This window comes from Nelusetta ayraudi, unplaced genomic scaffold, assembly GCF_046127955.1.
Source record: "Nelusetta ayraudi isolate G7.1 ecotype Tasmania unplaced genomic scaffold, CSIRO-AGI_Nayr_v1 ptg000075l, whole genome shotgun sequence".
Taxonomy (NCBI): domain Eukaryota; kingdom Metazoa; phylum Chordata; class Actinopteri; order Tetraodontiformes; family Monacanthidae; genus Nelusetta; species Nelusetta ayraudi.
Genome location: NW_027466125.1, coordinates 1615001 through 1637042, shown reverse-complemented (window position 1 = coordinate 1637042; position 22042 = coordinate 1615001). Strand labels below are relative to the sequence as shown.

At 46.6% G+C, this 22042-nt stretch overlaps 1 protein-coding gene across 4 annotated transcripts in view; it reads right to left on the bottom strand.

Moving 5' to 3' along the window:
- The window catches only part of nrg2b (neuregulin 2b), a 47912-nt gene that overhangs the window by 23267 nt on the left and 2603 nt on the right, over nucleotides 1-22042 (bottom strand). For all 4 annotated transcript variants that reach the window (XM_076043495.1, XM_076043498.1, XM_076043496.1 and 1 more), the window contains exons 2-4: nucleotides 2863-3028; nucleotides 1747-1865; nucleotides 760-931 (exon numbers count right to left, since the gene is read on the bottom strand). In XM_076043495.1, the coding sequence (XP_075899610.1) occupies nucleotides 760-931; nucleotides 1747-1865; nucleotides 2863-3028 (457 nt within the window). The remainder of the gene's footprint in view (nucleotides 1-759; nucleotides 932-1746; nucleotides 1866-2862; nucleotides 3029-22042) is intronic.

Below are 22042 nucleotides of genomic sequence, written 5' to 3'. Positions count from 1 at the left end.
CCTATGTTATAAAAGCAATAAATCGATTCATTAAAACAAGCTTTTCATATTATTGACCTATTTATTAAAACCATGTTTCTCCATAGCTAGTGCTGGTGTTCATAAAGTATGAAATACTTACAAAGTAAGAGCAGATCTGCACTGGAGAGTGTGACTTAAAAAAAACAAACGAAAGGCAAACAAAACAGAGCAGAGCGCCGCCCTGCCTGAGGACCATAAAACTGCAGCTTCCGTCAGCAGCAGCAGCAGCAGCAGCGTCGTCATCACAGACAGGAGGGATCAAGAGAGGAACCTGCAGCACCGATTAGCTAATTAGGCTTCCTGAAGCAATAAACACATTTTTTTGCGGCGGTCATCACTGGTGGTATATCACCCCACCAACCCTCCCACCATCCCCCTCTCTGCTTCACCCCCCCCTCCCCCTCCTCATCCCCTCCCCCGCTGGCAAAAGGCATGAATCGCAACTCCAGTTCGGACACATCGAGCATCACAGACGCACACAGATCAGGTTCACTTTTCAACTGACGGTGATGATGATGATGATGATGATGATGATGATGATGATGGTGATGGTGACGATGATGTTTTTGCAAACAGTGACAGCAGCAGAAACAACAGAGCAGACGAGGAAAACGGGGGGGGGGGGAGGAGAGACAAGGAAGAGGGGGAGGGAGGAGTGATGACACTGTGGTGAGCCTGGGAGGGAGGGAGGGAGGGAGGGAGGAGAGTTGGGTGGGGGGTGGGGGGGGTCGCACTTACTTGCAGAAGGGCTGGTTAATACCATGTATGAAGTAACAGTCTCCTCCGTTGGCGCAGTAGGCCTTCTCCGACTCGTTGCAACGCCGGACGTGGCTGACGCCCGCGGACAGGCCGGTGGAGGTGGTCACGATGGTGGTGGTGACCACGGGGACGGCGGTCAGACAGGAAACACCTGCGGGAAGCAAAGGGAAGAACAGCTACGTTACGGGCACGTGACGTGTCACAGCAGCGGTCCCCATGCTGAGCCATGTACCTTTCAGACGCCGTGTAAAAAAGAACCTCAGCGAGACAAAATCTCTCTACCAGTTTTATTTTATTTTGTGCAGCACTCAGTCAGTGAGCTGCGCTGGCAGCAGCAGAAGCAGCAGCAGCAGCAGCAGCAGCAGCAGCAGCTCTCTGGCTGGCTGGCAAACTCAGAGAGAGTTGGCCTGGGTCAGATACACCTGCTCCCCTCACACGTCTCCTTGCAAGACTTGAAAAGCTGTGAGCCGCTTATTTCTCCTCAGGGCTGCCGGCGTTCTCTCCAGGCAACTTCAGCCGCCGTTAAAATCATCAGACGGAGGACAGAGGAGCCGGGCAGCGGTGATGTAAGACCGACACCGCGGCCGCAGGAAGCCAAGCAGGCTTCAAGTTTGACCTTGAAATTTCGATTTTGACGGGATTATTTCAAGGTCAAAGGTTCTCAAAAGTTAGCATTTAGCTATGCTCGACAATTGTGAAATGCTACCGCAAGCAATTTGAGGAGTGTCTGTGGTGTTCACATAATCCAACATAGAAACAGAACACACAGAAAACAGCAAAAGAAAAAGTTTAAAATTAAATGTCCCTTGAAGAATAATTTTACTCGTAAATGTCAGTGGAAAGATGCTGAATGATGTCACCAAGGTCAAGGGTCAGCTATAGATAGATAGATAGATAGATAGATAGATAGATAGATAGATGGATAGATAGACAGATAAATATAGATTGACATGCGAGGTTGCTCACAGATCTGCACGCTGATGATACTGGTCACGTTTTCTTGTCCCACCGAGTTCTCAGCCACGCAGGTGTAGTTGCCGGAGTCATCGGCGCGCACGCGGCTGATCTGCATCTTTGAGTTTTTCCTTCAGCGCAGACGCCAAGAATGGAAAAGACAGCAGGAGGGCAGGAAAAGAAGACAAGACAGAGAAGGTGAAACAGGGGCGGCGTCAGTCAACTGTACAGCAGCAGACTCACTGGAGTTGTGAGTCCCTCTGATAACTGGAGCACTTGTTCTGTGTTACAGGCACTGAATCAATGCCAGTGTTGGTGGAAGCACTCATGTTCCGCACCGCATGCAAAGCTGGAGTTAAAACAAGGCGTCTGCGGTTCCACTGAGCGTGTTCAGTTGAACAAAAAGTATTTTATCGCACCGCACAAAGAAAAAAATCCTCTCTGCCAATGAGGAAAGATAAAGCGCAGACTGTCACACAACCAAGATGGAAAAAAGGTGCAAAACAGCTTCTTCTTGGTTGTAGAAGCTCACACCAGAGTCTCTTACAGCCGAGTTTAGTCAAGGGAAACATCACAACTAGAGCAGAGAGGACGACAACGGCAACCACCTCAGGACACACAGAGTAAATGTGTGTCAAAACATGCAGTATTAAAATCAGTCTTTTGTGATGTCACAAAGGGCACTGATACCCCTCCAGTTAGGTGAGACTACCAAGAAATTTCCATCTTTATTTTTGTCCATTTTCAAAACAAGCAGATGCCTGAACTTTCAGTTTTGCCATCTTTTGGCAGTAGGCTGCAAACAGAAGGCTAAATATGATGTGAATGGAGATGTGGGAAGGTTTTTTTTTTTAATTACAAATGTGAATAATGTCAAATACGGGACCTGAAGCCAGCGAGAGTCTGTAAACACGGCACTGCAGTTTTCACTGCGGTGCTGCTGAGATTCAAGATTCAGGATCTTTTATTGTCACTGCGCAAAAACAAATTTCTTTTTTTTAGGATTCTCAGAAAAAGAAAAAAAATAGAAACAATAGAAATCTACATGCAGGTGAGGTGAGGTTCACCCGTCAGAAGCATTCACGCTGCAGTGTGAAGGTGCGAGAGTGTCTGGTGCGACACACTTACTTGTTGGTCCTTATTTTCAGGTCTCGGCCTTTTTGCAGCTCCTGGCCGTCTTTGTACCAGCGGAAGGACGGGCTGGGGTTCCCCGACGACGCCTCGCACTTCAGGTAGAGCCGGTCGCCCTCCATCAGGGACTGGCCTCGCATCAGCCGGAGCTTCGGAGCAGAGGCTGGAGAGAGAGGGAGAGGGAGAGGGAGGAAGAGAGAGAAAATCAAAGCTTGCATTACTCAAATTAACTACAGACATTCAATTAATCTACCCATTTAATTGTGTGAGTGTTTCTGTGTGTGTGTGTGTGTGTGTGTGTGTGTGTGTGTGTGTGTGTGTGTGTTTGTGTGTGCGCGCGCGCGCGTGCGTGTTTGTCTGGCTGGCTTGGTGAAAACTGTTGATGGGTTCAGCTAAGGCCACACAGGTCAGCGCAGAGGAGACGGACAGAATACAAAACGCACAAACACAAATACTCACACACACACAATGCGTTTCAATGTGGTTTTCGCATAACAAAAGCAATATTTTTAAAATTTGGACGGAGCACAATTGCGATTTGCAGGCGTTTCCTTTGAACGGTGCGAAGCGAAAAAGACGTAATTCTGGTAAAATCTCCCCGGCCAGATCCAACTTAGAGGAGGATGGAGGTACAAAACATTTTGCACTTTGGAGCAGCTATTTCAGTTGTCACTGCTGCTGTTGCCGCTGTTATCATCAGGAGACGAAGGCAACGGGCGAGAGTTCAAAGGCAAAGTCCGCATGTCCGTATGAGAGCGGACAGAAGCGATTGAACCGTGGATTCAGAATATCACAATGACCCGGTGTGATGCCATTGAACCGTGGAGGTGGAGAGAAATGTTTCCACTTTTCACATTTTCACTTGAAGTGAAGCGGTCACGTGACCCCCGTACGTCACGTCCGGTGACGTGTAAATGTGAAAAAAGCGTTTTTCCATGCAACTTTTGCAATACACCTCGATATCAATACCACTGAAAAACCACCTCATGTGAGTGTCAAAACCTTTTAGCGATATTTGAGAGGTTTTTCGAAGTTTAGGTGTTTCCAGTTTTTTTATTGCGATATTGAGGTTTTTGTGCGAGGTAAAGTACTCCAAAATATCCAGAAAAAAATGACACGCACAAAAACACACACAGGGTGTATAAGAGTCAGCTGATAGGCACCACCCTGGACCTCACACACAGGAGGAAAGAGGAAACAGAAAGATGAAGAGGCTCAGAGAAGAACGACCAACGGAGGTGTGAGAGACTGATGATAAGAAAGTCACACAGGAAACACAGCAAAAAAAAAGAAAAGAAAAAAGCGTAGATGCGACAGGATTGAAGCAGAGGAAGCAACAAAACAAGTAGTCAACCCGGCAACATTCACACTGAACACAGTAAATAGCGAAACACGGAATTATCATCAAACATTTCTGGATTTTGTCTTTTTCATTTAGGAATCATTCACACGGGGACAAAGCACAGATATTTTGCAAACAAAAAACATATCAATCCACCACCATCATGCACCACATCTCAGAATATCTAGGCCTTTTTTTGTTATGTTTTAGAGAAAAAAATAACTCCAACTTTTTATGTGACCTGCTTTACATCTCATGAAACAAAAACATGAGCCTCCGACTCTGAGATTCTGAGGGGGTTCGCGCACGGCTGAGTTTTGCAGGGGGGGGAGAGAAAATTCCCATTGAAGTGGATCCTGGTCCTGGTGTGACAACAGTGGGACTGAGTGGGAGAGAAGAAGCGAGTGAGGCGGGACGGAGGTGAAGAAAGACGGAGAACCTGGGCGGAGGAGCAGCGGCAGCAGCCGAGCAGCTTGTCGTTACGTAAGCAGGATTTAAGAGGGATTTTCAGACTCGGGACGAGAACACGCAGAGCGTCTTTTAAATCCAGCTCGCACATTTTTCCCCCTCTTTTCTCGCAAGATTTAGAACCGACACACGTTGCTGCTGCTGCTGCTGCTGCTGCTGCTGCATAATTCCACATCAGCAGAGAGTAAATCATCATCAGCGGATCCCCTCCCCCTCCTCCCCCGCCTCCACTCCCCCCCCCCCCCTCCTCATATGGCTCCTGGCTCGTAATGAATTATTTTGAAGAACAGCGCCGAGCGTTGCTGTCGTCATACATTTTGGGGAATAATTTGGAAGCTATTCTGGACAAATCGACCGAAATAGCAGCAGCTCAGTTGGGAGGAGCTTCCCGGGTTCCAGGTTCCTGGGTTGGCTTCAGGTTGTTTTTTTTTTCTTTTCAAAATTCCAGATTAAAGATTCCAGGGGAGTTGCGTTTCTACTATTTGGTGCAATTCTGAAGACTGCGCTGGCCCATCCCACCGAATTAATGCAGAGTTCAAGCAGCAATATGCCAAAAAAGAAAAAATTTGCACTTCTTCAACCAGATGCACAACAGCGAAGCAACAAACGCCCACTCGGGCAGCAAGGAAAACGTTGCGTGATGCATTAAAATATATATAAAGACACAATTGTCTGTCCATGTCAACTGAATCATGCAGGACTCGACCCTGAAGCCAGACCATGTCAGAGTTTTAGTAGAATTTTTTTTTCATCCAAAGCCAGTTAAAAAAACAAAAACAAAACAATATTACTCCTTTGAAAAAAATATGCGCATTTTTCGTTAAAGTTGCTAAACTGCACAAATCGAATAAAAAAAATACAATCCAGAAAAAAGGTCTTTGTGCTCACAATTTCAACAGGGCAGACCTCACTCTTCCTTCACAATTACAGGTCACATGATCCATTCATCAGCATGCAGCGGCTCCCAGCGAAGCAGGAGCCTCATGCTGCATCACGTTACTTCATCGAAAGATTATTTTCCATGCTCCATCCTTCTGCGTCACCTTCTGAACTCCCTCCTATGTGGCCACGCCCACATTCCCTTTGCAGCGACCCCCTCACCCCCGGCCGCGAGAGCCAGCAGACATTGGCTTCTGATTAGAAGCGATGACCCAATGACCTCACCAGTCGGATGACATATGACATCACTGATTGGAAGTGCCAGCGTCATTTCACACAACTGAGGCTCACTGTTCACTACAAGTGTATTTGGATGTACTTTTATTTGGACGTCTGCATATATTCAAACTCACTTCTTTGCAGTGATTTTTTTGGGGCACTACTAGAGTTCAGACCCTTTGATTTTCACATTAGAAATCAAATATAGCATGGAGATCACCAGCCAAATACTCATGGACGTCATGATGGGCAACAAGCTGTTTCCATCCCACATTTAAAGCAACAACAAGTGACCGCAGGGTCCTTTCCTTCATGAATATATATCTGATTATTATTATTTTTACCAAAATGCATCTTGTGAAAATGATTGTCACATGGCCAAGTAATTTTCATGGGGGGTGGGGCAGGAAAAAACACAAGCGTCCTCCCTCCAGGAGACAATGAGAAAATCGTGGGAGGCCTAATCTAATAAGAATGGACCATATGTGGAACAGAGATAAGATTTCACGGTGGGAGGGGGCGACTTTAGGGCCAATTCCAGCAGTCCAGCGTTGACATTTAGACTCACAATGACAAAGTACCGGCGAGAATAATAATAATCTTTGTTTGTGTTGCACTTTTCAAAAGGCAGTTACAAAGCGCTCCTGCAGTCGATTCGTACATTTAGAAACACTCAACGGTAAATTAGGGAAAAATGTCACCGAGCAAAGGGGGGGGGGGGGGTGTACAAGACAGTAAGGCATGCAAATAATAATAATAATAATAAAGGGGAGGAGTCAGATCAAAAAACTGAGACTGATTCAGCATCAGAGAGCAGCTGATTAAAGAAAGAAGCTGCAAGAAGAAGCAGAACAATATTAGTTTATACATCTGTGTGATTTGTACCAAAGACCACATTTTTTTCGTTAAAATATGTGCTTCCTTTCTGAAGCTTGGTACAGCACACACACACACACACACACACACACACACACACACACACACACACACGGACCAGAGTAGAAGGAGACAGACAGAAGGTTTGTCCATGGACCTCCTGTGGAAAAACGATCACACCTTCCGTCAATCAGCTCACCAATTCATCACAACTGCCTCAAGTGGCCAGTTCAGAAGCATCAGCCACACAGGGCCGTGCACGGGGTCCTCATGCACGTGTTGTATTATGTTAAACCAGCTGTACCAATTTAACAAAGATCAAGGAAAAATGTTCATAGAAATGTGCAGTTACAGGGTGAAGGTGACTCGCAGCCGAAACAAGCGACCACAATTTGTGTCGTGTGATTCAGTGTTTAATCAAAGGTTGGTGTGTTTATTTTTTTTAAATTGCGATTCTGCTTCAATATCTCTGTTACATTTGATGTCCTAGTGCACATATTACGGCTGGAAACTCGTAAATACATAAAAATCCCCAACCAGAAATTATAGTGGAAAGGACGTGAGGAAAAAAGATCTAAAGATGTAAATTACTGTCTATTGTCTTTTTGCTGGCAGGAGCACGTTCCATCCGTTTAACAGCAACTTCAATCAATGACAATGACGTGTACAGGTCTTATTTTTTTTAGTCGTCATCGACTCAAACCTAAAACCCTCAATAAAATACCTCTTTTCTTGGCGTATTTCTCATTTTCAACTGAAAGCTTCCTTCATAGTCCACGCAACAACAAGCCAGAACCAAAACTGAAATATTTGCCGTCTCGTGTCGTTTTCTATCACTCCTGCCATTAAGCGTAACCGTCACACCAGCAGCACTCTGGAGCCGTCGCAGCCCTCTTTTAATTTTTATTAGTGTCATTTTGACCCCCGACAGACCCTCCTTGGCAAATACCCACAGGAAGGAGATGAGGGATATATATGGGGGAAAATGACCGGTGACATCATGATCCATAATCACCTGATCCAATTAAACTCTGGGGTGCCGAGGCATCGTAAAAATGTAATCCGCGGTTGTTGAGTTTTTTTTAAATTACAGCCACGACTGCACACATATTTAGCTCAGTCCACGAAGAACAAGACTTTGTGTGTCGGAGCCCTGAAGCCTCAGTGACCGCCGGCTCTCTCCGGCAGATTACTGGGATACGGAGGCAGCCTGTGGCGGCCAGGAGCGCCGATCCTGGTTACCAATGAGGCCGGGAAGCTCTGCTCCCCACATGCGATATGGAGGCCCAGTGCAGCCTGGGAATTGGAGCTGAAAAGCAGAGAGAAATTACCCTTCATGGATTTATCATCTGCATTTCAATGGGCGTGACAGTGTGGGAGAGATGAGTCCCTAGCCCTAATGTTGTTTTAACCTCGAAAAAAAACAAAATAAAAAAACAAGAAGTCTGTTATCTTTTCGTGTTGCTAATTTTGTCGGGCCTCAAAAAACGAAGGACTCTTTATGATCCGAGACTCACCCAGCGCCTTTCTCCGAAGACGGCTGGTCTAAGTTTAGGTATGAGGATAGCTGGGTCCCTGAGATTAGTCTTTAATAGACGACATGATGTAAAATGCTGTAAAACGTGAGAACAAGCTGGCTGAACACTCTGCTGCTGCTGCTTAATGTTCCAAAATAAATCAGCAACGCCAGAGAAATTTCACCATTTTATGTCAGGGACTTAATATTAAAGCAACACCGCACCTGAAGTGGGGAGAACGGCACCCTTACGTTTGGCACAGTGCCCCCAGCTGGTTGGGTGTAGAACTATATGGTTATTTATTATCTATTTATCTAGTTAAATTGGTTATGTGAAAGGGACAAACATATTAAAGAACTTCAGTACAAGTACTTGTGTAAATATGCAAGAGTTTGTATGTGTATATGTATATATATATATATATTTATATATATATATATCATACATCATACATATATATCAACACACCTACAGCCTGGACAGGATGTGGCTGCAGAGTCCCTCAACCAGTCAGCCAACGACACACACACACACACACGCACTGAATGAATTATCTTTGAGTCCAAAAAACAACTACAATACCGAGACACATCAGTCCATTACAGTGTCAAGCGATGCTTTAAATGTAAACATATTCATTCATATTTGTAACTCCAGCCGATGCCAGAAGTCTATTTTTACAGCCGTCCTCATAACCATGAACATGCACTTCGTCATCACAGTCGTTTTTTTTTTTTTCTTTTTTAAAAAAAGGCCAACAGACCAAAATGAAAAGAAAGAAACTCTGCGTGAAGATCAAAGTTGGCGAAGAACCAACAGCGGCACAGTTTTGTGCAAAGAACTCATATCATACAAAGTTAAATATTTATCGTTTGTGAGATTGAAATGCAAATGAAAAGACTTCAGAGATTAAATCCACAATAAAAAAAAAAATCCTTGAATGCACGACTATCAGTCGCGAACTAAAAGCCAAAAGCAGAGCTGATCATCTCGACGTGTAAATAATCACGAAGTTGTTGCAACTGTGTCGCACAACCTCCCCCCCTGATTCTGGAGGCAGTGATCACAGTGGGGGGAACATATTGTGACTAAAGAGACAGAAGAGTTTTGGAGCGGAATCAAGTGAGTAGCGTCAGGCCAGACACAGCAGGAGCATCAGTATTATTATTACCATTCATTTTACTTATTATTATCATTATTATTGTTATTATTATTATTATCATTATCATTATTATCATCATCATTATTATTTTTACTGTCGCTGAAAATTAACACAAAGCAACAATCTTCAGGTGCACATCCCGACTTGAGGCTCTGGCGCACAAATAAAAATAGACAGGGATTTTTGCGCATCCCACACACACACAGCATAGTGCTGCCAGCCGAGCCACAACAAGGCTAATTCTGTAGCTGCACATCTCACGCACACACAAACACGCATGTGTGTGCGCTCGCAGGCGTGTGTGTGTTTGTGTGTGTGTGTGTGAGTGTTCGAGAGAGAGAGAGAGAAAGCATCTTATTGTCTGCTCCACCGCGATTGTTCAATATTGAATGTGTGTGTGCACGCGCGTGTGCATGTGTGTGTGTGTGTGTGCGTGTGTGTGTGCAGCCTTAGTTGCTGATCCAGGCCTCCTCCCCTTCCTCCTCCTTCTCCTCCTCCTCCTCCTCCTCCTCCTCCTCCTCCTCTGCTGAGTGATGAGTGGCAGGATTCCTCGACGAGCAGCTCGGCCCTGCCGGACAGACGGACGGACGGCGTCCCGACCAATCAGCTGTGGCCGCCGCCGCCGCCATCACCGGCCAATCGCATGTGACCAGGACTCCCCCGCCATCCTCCTCCCGCCCCCCACACCCCGACGAATCAGCTGTCCATCAAGCAGGTCCTTCCTTCAAGGTCAGCTGACGTGCCCGGGCCCCTCCCACCTCCCTCTCCCTCCCCTCACCCACCTCTCTCTCGCTCTCTCTCTCTCTCTCTCTTTCTCTCTCTCTCTCATCTTCTCCACGTCCGGGAAACACAAAACATGCGTCAACAAAAAAAACTGGACGTGATTTCACCTCGTAGGTGCCTCATTGATCCAATAAGCGGCGGGGAGCCACGCGGAGGCAAAACCCCCAAAGAACTCAATTAGACGTGTTCACACACACACAGGTAGCGGCAGAAACACCTGCACACCTGGCTGAGCGCCCGCCCGGGCACGCGGAGGTGAATGCACGCCGGCTACCGTGGACGACGTCTCCGGCTTCGCTTCCGCATCCACGTGCACATGCGCGCGCACGTACCACGAAAGAGAGAGAGAGAGAGGAGCTCCTTCTATCGCGTTGGGCGATCGGTGTGATTTTCTGCAGCGCACAGCTGTCACCATGGAAACCAGGGAGGTAGCGGGATGAGAGAGACAGAGACAGAAAGAGGGAGAGAGAGAGAGAGAAGGAGAGAGAGAGAGAGAGAGAGAGAGAGAGAGAGAGAGAGAGAGAGAGAGAGAGAGAGAGAGAGAAAGGGGGAAAAGAAAGTGTGAAGGTGGAGGAGGGGGAGGAGGGAGGCGTAACTGGTTGTGGAAGCAGAGCAGAAGGCCGTCGTGCTGCTGTATCGCACCGCTAACCTCCGCACAGCAGCAACACAGGGCCGACCCGTGCGTGCGTATGCGTGTGTGTGCGTGCGTGCATGCGTGTGTGTTCGTGTATCACAAGAAAAGAAAATCATCCCGCGAGCTGATAATCGCCCATGGTTCACAGCCGTCTTTGCCTTTGTCTGTCATAACAGTCGCGTGTGCGCACACACACACTCACACACACGCACACACACAGACACACGCACACTCTGACTTGACCTTGTCCCTCATCTTTGGTGTCGTGCATTGCAGCCACGTCAATTTGAGTGTGAGGAAATAATGAACACACACACACACACATATATATATATATATAGGAACTGAAGGCCAGACAGACAGACAGACTGATAGATAGATAGATAGATAGATAGATAGATAGATAGATAGATAGGGAGGGAGGATGTGCAGAGTTGGTAATGAATAGTTAATGAAGGCCTTGCGGGCAAAGCAGTGGGAAAAGCTATTCTTTCTCTCTCTCCCTCCTTTTCACCTTCTTCTCTCTCTCTATCCTGCCAGTCGTCGTGTGCAAGTCATTCTGCGCCCCACCTGCCCTCCATTTATCTTTCTCTTTTTCTCTCCCCTTCCCTCCCCCCTCCTGGCCCCGAACACGCTCTTGTCTTTGTCTCACCTCCCTCCCTCTCTCCCTCCCTCCCTCCCCCACCACCCATCCGTCTCCCCCCTCCTCTCTCACCTCTGCTTTCATCCGTCCTGCTCCCTCGACTCGCCCTCCTCTATCTCTCTCTGATCCTCCACCCCTCACCCCACCATTTCTCACCTCCCACACCCCCCCTTCTTCACTGCACACACACACACACACACACACACACACACACCATTAACTATATGCTTGTAAGGTCGGCTAACAGGCAGTGTTCTCCTGATAAGGGGATTGCAACATTGATCACATCCCTCCTCCACGCGGAGCTGAAGACTTAGCAGGAGCGAAATGAAAGACGTCCCGCTGCCCTTTGGGGAGGTGGTCAAAGACCCAGGATGAGACAAGACAATGTCCCTGCTGCAGCTTTCAAAGACAAAACCAAGATGGTCAGACTTAATTCTCGGGAAGTCAGTTGGGGCCTCGCTCCAAAATTCAAGGTGTTTTGTCTTCCCATTTGAGTCCAGGCTGCATTGTTTTAGAAGCTCAGGAGAAGCTTCAACTGTATGCAGACGATGACACGCTCTTCGTTTGAGCTGAAGATTTGTGTAAAACACGTGTACAATGCACAATGCACTAAACGTACAAGTTTTGAGCAACAAGTGGAAACAGACACATGATTCTCGCAATCTCACAGAAGTAGGAAAATTGTTTCTTATAATCTCCAAACAGGGCGACTCGGTGGCGCAGTGGTTAGCGCTGCCGCCTCACAGCAAGAAGGTCGTGGGTTGGATTCCGGGGCCCGGACCTGAGACCTTTCTGTGTGGAGTTTGCATGTTCTCCCTGTGTCTGCGTGGGTTCTCTCCGGGTTCTCCGGCTTCCTCCCACACTCCAAAAACATGTATGTGAGGTCAATTGAACATTCTTGATTAAATTGTCCGTAGGTGTGCATGTGAGTGTGAGTGGTTGTTTGTCTCTATGTGGCCCTGCGATGAACTGGCAACTTGTCCAGGGTGTCACCCTGCCTTCACCCTAAGACAGCTGGGAGAGGCTCCAGCAGACCCCCGTGACCCTGAATAGGAATAAGCGGGTATAGAAGATGAATGAATGAATCTCCAAACACTGATCAACCTTTAAATCTTGAGTACAGATCTGATTAGCCAAGACAAAACCAGCATTGAAGCATTAAAGAAGCACCAGTCATGTTACATGGAGAAAGATCAAACTGAACGAGAACACCAAACAAATGATCAAATTTAACTTTAGAATTGAACTGAAGTTCTTGACATTACCACTAAATTCTCACTGAGGAATTTAGCTTTATGTCTGATTCCAACATAAAGCGTTGAGGCTGACTGCTGGTGTTTAAGCCTGCTGTCCATTAACAGTTACTCCAGGAGACATGTTGACCTTCTCCGACTGTGTGTGTGTGTGTGTGTGTGTGTGTGTGTGTGTGTGTGTGTGTGTGTTTGGTGTGCGTGGGTTGTTTAGCAGACTGCAGAGTGCAAAACATTGTTCAAGTACCGTGGGCATATTTAACTTCCACACACACTGAATCTCACCGTCTCCATCAAGAACGACAGCGACTTCTGTCAAAGATTCAGTCAAAAGCGAAGCTTTGGACTTTTGCTTGACAGGCACTCAAAATAAGATGAATGGAACTTATTGCAGGTTCTCTTTCTCTTTTTTTCCCTTCCTTTTTCTAACTGATGATTGGAACAGAACTTGGCAAGGGTGCTTTCTGGCTTTGGCTCATGGCATATTTTTGAGTTTGTGTAGCTGATTTTTCCCAGAATCCCTTGTGATCACTTAAAGTCCCTTTATAAGCCAGTCGGCCCCCGGATGCTTCGTATTAAAGCAACAAGCAGAAATCATCCAGAGCAATACCAGCTTCCATTTTTCATCTTCACTGGTGTAAAGATATACTTCAACACAACTCTGATCTGCTGTGTGTTTTTTTTTTTTTTTCTTGTAGCCATCACATATTGCGATAAGATAATACTTCAACAAAAAAATATATTTTTTAAGACACCATGATGTTTTCCCCCTTAAAATACAATATATATATTTTTGAGCTGGTGGTAATATTTCATGTTCTCCAATATGAAACTGTAAATCTTCCATCATATCATGGACCAAACCCTGATCTGTCCTTTTAAATGAGAAGGAAGAAAAGGGGATCAAACCTTTTATGGGTTGTACAGTTCCTTTTATTTGAGGCCAGGCTTTTATATAAGGTATGACGACATTGAGTTACTTCAAAATGTACTATTCAATGTATATAATACACTTGGTTCTTGCAGGTGCACCATAACTGATGGCATGTTGCTGCTCCATAAAACTCAAAAGGGGAACCAGCACCAATCTATACATAGAAAAAAAGAAGAAAAAAAACATGCACCAGCGCTCAAGTGGCACGTTGTGGACAAATGGTCGACACTAATGAAGACACACGATGGTTGTTAGGGAAAGAGGTTAATAAAGGTGACATAATAAAACACTGAGAAGGACAAAGGCCCGAAAACGTTAGACTAATGTAAAAATCATTAGACCATTAGTTTGTCTATCACTGTCCATTATAGCTTAATAATACATAATACATACACAAAAACGATAAAACCAAAGTCAAATATTTTGTCTTTGTAACTTTTTACTACCAATAAACTAAAAATACCTCAAATACTATGCCAGCAGGCTACCTCTATCATTGGATAATTAAAGCAAGGCCTCCGAAAAAACACCAAACTCAAGCAAACCCAAATCCCCGACACAAAGGGAGAGAAAATGCAACGTGTTATTGTGCAGAGACGTGTTATCCCTCAAGTTCTATCGAGGCCTCGTTAAGTTGCTTGTCCTCAGGAAACCTCAGAGGGAAAATACCTGAGAGGCATCTTAATCAGGTGACCCGTCCACCTCGGCCAGCCTCAGTTTCTTTAGGAGCGGCTCAACAAGGAGCCTCCACTGGACGACCAGAGTCTTTGACCAACGTGCGAGGCCGCAAGCCCTTTCCACCTTCGTGTCGCTCCCCATTTTAACTCAGAAATCTCTCTCGTCCGTCTTCCCGGCCAACAGCAACAACAGCAGCAGCATTTCCAATCCATCCTAATTTTCAATGGACAACGTGATAGCGGCAGGTTTTGAGCTGCTACTTTGAACAAGTTGTACATCAAGGCTGCTGCTGCTGCAGTCGTTGCCGTCTCTTTACATAAAAACAACAATGAATGGCACGGGAGGCCTTTTTCCCGTGGCCAGCATGTTTTTTGCTTCACTGGTTTTGCCCCATTAATTACTGCGGTGAATGAGCAGGCTGCTAATGTCACCTCTTGCACGACTGGAAACCTCCAGCTGCTTAAAGTAGCAGTGAACAGTGGACACAATATAGACAAGAGGATTGGCCAAAAAATACCCTGAGGTACACTGAAGGTCGTACGCGGAAGCAGCCGTGTCATCTGATTGGACACTCTCTGTGTGTGACCCGATCCGGGAAGAGCTCAAATCAGGTTTGGAGAACCTTGGGAGAGGACCAAAACCCCACGGAGAACACGTCTGATGACATTGTGCTTAAAATTCGTCCGCATTCGGTCACATGACCAGCGAATCTGAAACCCTCTGAAACCTTGAAGGGCGATCAGGGCGAGCTAGCTAAGCTGGAGGTCCCAGGGTGAAACCTCTTTTTGAGTGTATTTCACTTAACTTTGAAAACATCAGACAAAGATCAACCTACTGTCCAGCTCCAAACAAAACAAAATGATAATGTATCAGTAATTTTCATTTTGAAATCTCATAGAATCATTGACCGGCCACAGATAAAAAAAAACAACAACAACAACAAATCCTATTATTTTGAGGCATGCAGACAATGGAGGGAAAAATAACACATTTTTCATTTGATACTTGAAGCCCTGCCAACTTCTTTTCAATTGATAACAGAGTTCCATCAGAGAGAAATAAAAGCGTCACTCTTGCAAACAAAGCACATACGTGCAGTTTGATGGTTAAACAGTTCTGTCCAGAAAATGTATAAGAAACAGAATCCAGCACACGGCTGTAACAGTCCCAGGATAGCTTCTGCAGAGGCAGGAGGGAGAAGAGGGGAGGGTGGTCGGTGAGGGGGGGGGGACATCTGGAAGACAGATGAAGACGCTCCACCTGTCATCATCAAACATCACCACAACAATAAAACAGATAAAGATAGCACACTGCTGCGAGCTAAAGATAGACCATCACCAAAGTGAACGTGGTGTTTTGAAGCGTTTCCCCACAATGCACCTCTTCTCATCCTCATCCTGGACGGACAGCGTACATGTGATTAGGTAACACTGCGTTGCGGTGGATGCGGGGGGGTTAATGCCTGCTTACAGTAAGACACAGTAGGAGGGGGGCTAATCGTAGCGTCCAACTATTTCAACCTTCAATCTGGAACATTAACACAAAAGGGCGACAATCTCCGCACAACAACCCGCGTCTGAATTATCCCGTCTTCAGCGTCTTCCGACGTCTTAATTTAATTTGGTGGTTAAAGTAATGGGAGCAGATAAAACAAAAGAGAAGCGCCGGCTGGCGAGAGGTAGGGGGGGGGATCCATCTCGTCTGAAGAAGCAAAGAGCTTCGCTGATGCAGTGACGAGGAGGGTGTGTGCAGCCGCAGCAGCGGCAGCAGCGGCAGTGTGTGGGCGTCGTGTGCAGGCCATTTGCATGTGCACGCTTGCCTGCTTGCGTGTGTGCGTGTGTGCGTGCGTGCGTGTGCATGCCTGTGTGTGTGTGTGTGTGTGTGTGTTTGTAGATGTGGGTTTTCCCTCATTCACAAACTGAGCCATGTGGCGCCGGGCCTGGTCCCTTTAAGAGGCATGTGGCAGAGTTTCCCTGCCGAGGCTGACTGCTGGAGAGGACGAGCGCTGCTGATACATTATTCACAAGCAGGGACACATACAAGCAGGACTGCACACACACACACACACACACACACACACACACACACGCACACACACGGCACGGTACATAGCTAAAAGGACATGTACCAGAGTTGGAAGAGGTGTGTGAGTGTGTGTGTGTGTGTGTGTGTGTGTGTGTGTGTGTGTGTATACGTGTGGGTGAGCTGAGACTCAAGCGAGGGCCGCCCACACACACACACACACACACACACACACACACACACACACACACACACACACGCACACACGTGCACACACACACACGCACAGGCATGTGTGGTGTTGACGAGGGAAGTTGATCAGTGTGATGTCCGCCTGCGCATTGACGGATAAACACACGTCCATACATCCTCTCCGTGCAGATACAAGGCAGGCAGCAGGAAGAGAGGAGAGCGGAGGAGGAGGAGGAGGAGGAGGAGGAGGAGGAGGAGGAAGAGGAAGAGGAGGAGAGGTGGAGAGAGGAGTGGAGAGGAGAGGAGAGGAGAGGAGCCCTCAGCCTTCTGTTATTCAGTCTGCATAATTTATAGCAGCCCCAGATCTCCCAGCTAATGACAGCACGCTGGGGTATCTGCAGCACAGCGCAGCAGCAGCAGCAGCAGCAGCAGCAGCAGCAGCAGCAGCAGCAACAGCAGCAGCAGCAACAGCTAACTGGCATTGCTCTGTATGTGTGTGTGTGTGTGTGTGTGTGTGTGTGTGTGTGTGTGTGTGTGTGTGTGTGTGTGTGTGCTCTGCTGAGACCAGGGACAGCAGGAGAGACAGGAGGAATAAAGAGAAACGGAAGAGACAGAGACGCACAGTGGGTGTCTGAAATAGACACAGATAACGCAACAAAGAGGGGAATAGCATGAGACAGACAAGTGAGAGACCTCTCCCTCTCCCTCACACACACACACACACACACACACACACACACACACACACACACACACACACACGCACGCGCAAACACACACACAGCCTTGTCAAGTCAACCCGGTGAATCTCTCTGAACGCATCGATGCTTTATTCCGAGAGATCAGGTCAGAAAGAGCTCACCATCAAGTTCATCCTGTTAAACAGCGATCAAAAAAAAAAAAAAAAAAAACCTAATTTGCAGCCACAGCAGGCAGCAGAAGACGCACAACCCGAGAGATGACGATGCTACGGGGGCTGTGTAAACACCGGCCCCCTGCGTTGACGGACGGCTCGGCGCAGAGCCGCTGAAGGCCACGACAAGGCCTTTAAAAATCCCCGCCAACGCTTTCGACAACTCCTCCAAGGGTGTGGCCTTGGTAGCAGGCATCGGCTTTGACACGCTGGCCCACAGAGAAAACTCTCCAACCGCCCCCTCCCCTCCCACCCCTCACTGAGCACTGCGATTCTGGCCTCCAGCTGTTGCAAAGCACTGATGAGACAGCAATGCAGAAATGTCTTTGCTGCAGCCGAGAAGAAGGCACGCACTCACGGCCCGTTCACGCAGAGCAGCAGCGAGCAAACAGGGGCTCGTTCGCTGCAAAACACTTTCGTACCTTGATAAGCATCAAACACCTCACAGACTTTATGTTCTTCTGACATGAGAGCAATAGAATGTATCTGGAAGTGGGAGGTAAAAGTTTTCAATTCAGATTTGCTGCTGCTTGTTTAGTTGGACTGAGGTTTCATTCATCGGCCTCTGTTGGTTGTCGCTATGCATCACGGTCATAAAAAAAAAACAGCCAGTTGAAAGTGGGAACACGCTGCCCAGTGAGACTTCACGCTCTTGTTCTCCCTCTCGTGTATTTTTTTTTTGTCGAAGCCTCTCTCGGCTTTCCAGGGTTTTTCCCGTGCAGCCGTTTACTGCTTTCGCCACAACCGAATCTCCTCTCATTCCTCAAGACTCACAAGTTATAAAAATATCTTTATAAAAAAAAAAACAAGCGCAAATCAAAGTGAATATAAAAGACAATAAACATACTGTCACAGCCAACATTATAAAATAGTCATTTGGAACCATTCCAACTTGTGATTTCTCAAAGCTGCTCTGAAATCCCTCCAGCAGAAGACGAGCAGCAGGAGGACGTTAGCGTGAAGTGGTTCATTTTATCCAAAGTCTATGATCACGCATCAACACCGGATGACCTCCCTGAACGCAACAACCTTGGAGTTTATCCGGACTTGGGAACCGGCACAAGAATGACGCCCCCTGGAGGCCGCACCCGCCAAACCCCCAAAGTCCTCCAGGCCGCCACTCAGCCACAAGGTCACTGTCACACTTCGACATTAGCGGACAGATAAGTGAAATGAATCCAGAGGACTCGGGGAAATTTGGCATCTGGCTATTTCACGGCAGCTTTACTGTGTCCGACGGATGCGGCTGCAGCTGGCCAAAGGTTACAAAAAAAGAAAAAAAAAGGTAAAGCGGCGTTGTCATTACACAGTGAATTGAAGAACCAAACAGTGCGATGAGCCGGGACGAGTCCTGGGCCGAACCATGTGTCGTGTCTTCACATAGACGATGTAACTTCAGGTCATCAGGTTAATTGTGGCGGCTTACATCTTGCATCAAAATGAGACAAACAGACTCCAGAACAGGTTTCTTTCCCCCAAAAGCCATCAGCAACTCCAACTCAACAGCGACTTCACAGTCTGACCTCCAGACAACCTCTCACACACCTACTGTGCAACACTAAAATATTTAAATGTGCAACACTAACATATTTTACTTTACTCAATACGCTGCAATATCAATACTGACCACAATACTGCTCATTATTTTATACTTTCATTTTCCCCCCTGATACATTAATTTACTTATTATTGAAATTAAATTTTTCTCCTTATCTTGTGTTGCTGTATAGTATGCACAGGTTTGCACTGAAGGAGCTACACTTTATCTCATTCTATTCTATTCTTCTATTCTACTCAATTCCATTTGTAAGCAAAAAGACTGACCAAAGCAGTCCTAATGCGCGCACGTCTCCAAACAAGTGCAAGATAATTCATCACATTTGGATACATCACTAAACTCCTCACCCTCCCTCAGGCAGTAGAAGAGAAGAGAAGAGACAAGCAGCACTATTATTAGAAGTTCTTACATTATTGTGACTCCCCCCACCCCCCCCCAACCCCCCCACTTCATCTCCAAAGCAAAGACCCCCACCCACTCCCCTCCCCTCGGTGAGGCTGACTGACAGGAAGGCCGGCGCGAGCTGAACCTGCACACTCGCAGCAGGCGTCGACTACAGTGTCGTGCGGAGACAGTCGGAGACGGGGTGGCGGGTGGGTAGTTGAAGTAAACGCAATGGCAGATACAGCATCGGTGACAGGAGCATGTTTGGGCATCAGATAAAGAAGCTATTTCAGGAAGGAACTGTCAATGCATCTCAAAAGACCCGCCGACAGCAGCAGATCAGAGGAGACCTACATTGCGTTTCAGACCTGCCTGGGACGTGAGATAGCGCTGGGTTTGTACTTTTCTTTTTCTTTTTCTTTTTTTTTTGGGGAGATTTAAAGCTTTGAGCCGTCTACTGTTTCCGCTGAGTAAAAAGAGATGGAGATTAGTGAGAGTGGAGAGAGAGAGGGAAGGACAGAGAGAGAGAGAGAGAGGGAGGGAGAGAGAGAGAGAGACAGAGAGGGAGAGAGAGAGAGAGAGAGAGAGAGAGAGAGGAGGGCCGGGGACAAAACCACTTGGTGCTTCTCGCCGTGCAGGACGGACGGAACAAAAACTCTTGCACGCCGTGAACGCCACTCGGATCTAAAAATTTGCCAAAATCTGACCAGGCTCTTCGTCACATGTGGATCACCACGTTGTTTTTTGGAATAAAGAGGTTCTATTTCCTTCAAAGGGAGGAGAAGAGAAGAGAACCTTTAATTCTCATCCTGTATCACCCTCCGATGCGGCCATGGTGAGAAAATTCCCATTGGTTGGTCAGATCAACAACAACACAATTAAACCTCTTTGCTGTTGTCACTGAACGAAACAGTCTCCCCTATTCGTTCAAGTCTCAAACTTCCTTTGGAAGATAATAATTGTTCCTTTGTGGATGCAAACAGCCAGGTCTCCTTATAAAAGTGGGCTTTGCAGCAGTGTTTTCCTGCGATTGGCCGGCAGAGCGGGGCCTGGGGTGGTGATTGGTCAGACTCAGGGTGTGTGTCCGCAGACACGCCTCCCCCTCCCACCCACTCCACCAACACCCCAGAGCTCCTCCGAGCTGCAGCCGCGTCTCTGTCTCAAATTAAAGTGGCTCTCGCTCGTCGACGGCCAGGAGTTCGTGCTCGCCATAAAGTCCCAGACTGCCCTGGCATGACTGCATCCAGCCAATGAAGAGTGTCAGCGCAGTCCAGGGAGAGCACTAAATAAGGCCGGGGCCAATGGGGAGTTGTAAACATTTTTGCAGAAGAGGGTTTTCCACAGCACGACAACTCACTCACACACACACACACACACACACACACACACACACACACACACACACACACACACACACACACTCCTGGTGTAATAGTAGCACATATGTTCCAAAGATAGTTTTGAAATCTAATACTGCCGTCACGCCGAGTCTCCTCCGACCACGCAGCGCTTCACAAGGGCACGGCCTCTCAACACTGCGCTGACCCCGGCACGCTATTATTATGCATGTTGAACCAATGTGCTAGGTCATACAACTTCCCTTTTTTTTCTAATACACTGTTCTTGCAAACAGAGCTGTAGCTTTGCGTCTAGCATGTTCTTTTTTTTATGTGGATATGATCACATTTTTTCAGATTTGACACTCTAATGATAAGAAAATAATGGCTAAATTTCAGGACGCATAATGCAAGCTTTTCCTCATTACTTTTACAACTGGCGTGCTACTCTCCTGGACCAGTAGACACTCAAACAGCTGATTTTCTAGCAATTTGCTTTCATAAGCAGAACATATGTTTATGTGTCCTACTGGCTCATTTATTAGGTGTCTGCTGCATTTATTTATGCAGGTAGTTCAAGTTTGGTTTTTTGGTTTTTGTATGTTTTTTTAGGCTAACTGAAATAACTACAAGGCTCTAAACCACTGTTATGCACAGTATATGACATTTTGCTTGAATTCCTATTAGACACTTTTACGTTCGTTTACACAGTCTCCCGTAAGCATCGCCACTTCTGTCATTTCACTGCACATCCAGCATGAGCATGTGACAAATAAAGTTCCTGAATCTTGAATCTCGCATCTATTAGAGCAGGGGCGCACACACTTGTCCAACATGCGAGCTACTTATAAAATGACCAAGTTAAAATGATCCACCCACTATAAAATTGGAAAACATTTAATTCATAAACACATTTTTAGTGCAGTGAAACATGAATAAATAAATTAATTAAATATAGGAATAAATAAAATAGGATAAAGGATAAATAAAAGATAATAAACAGGATAAAATGGGTTAACATGTTCCCATACATGTACGTTTATCATTGCACAGCAAACTCAGGGTTTAAAAGTGTTAAGAAGGTTAGAACTGCCTATGCTTTATTATTCTCTACCTTTGTGATCGACCGGTAGATCGCGATGGACATATTGGGCACCCCTGTATTAACGCTTTTGTCTGACTGCTGCAACTGGTTTACTCGGATCTGGGCCGCATCAATTGTCCATCTTTTCACCCTTACAGTGGAGAGTGCTACTGAGCTAGCACCTGGAGCTAAATGACAGCCAACTAGCTCTAGCTATCCCTCTCAGAAGCACTTTGCTG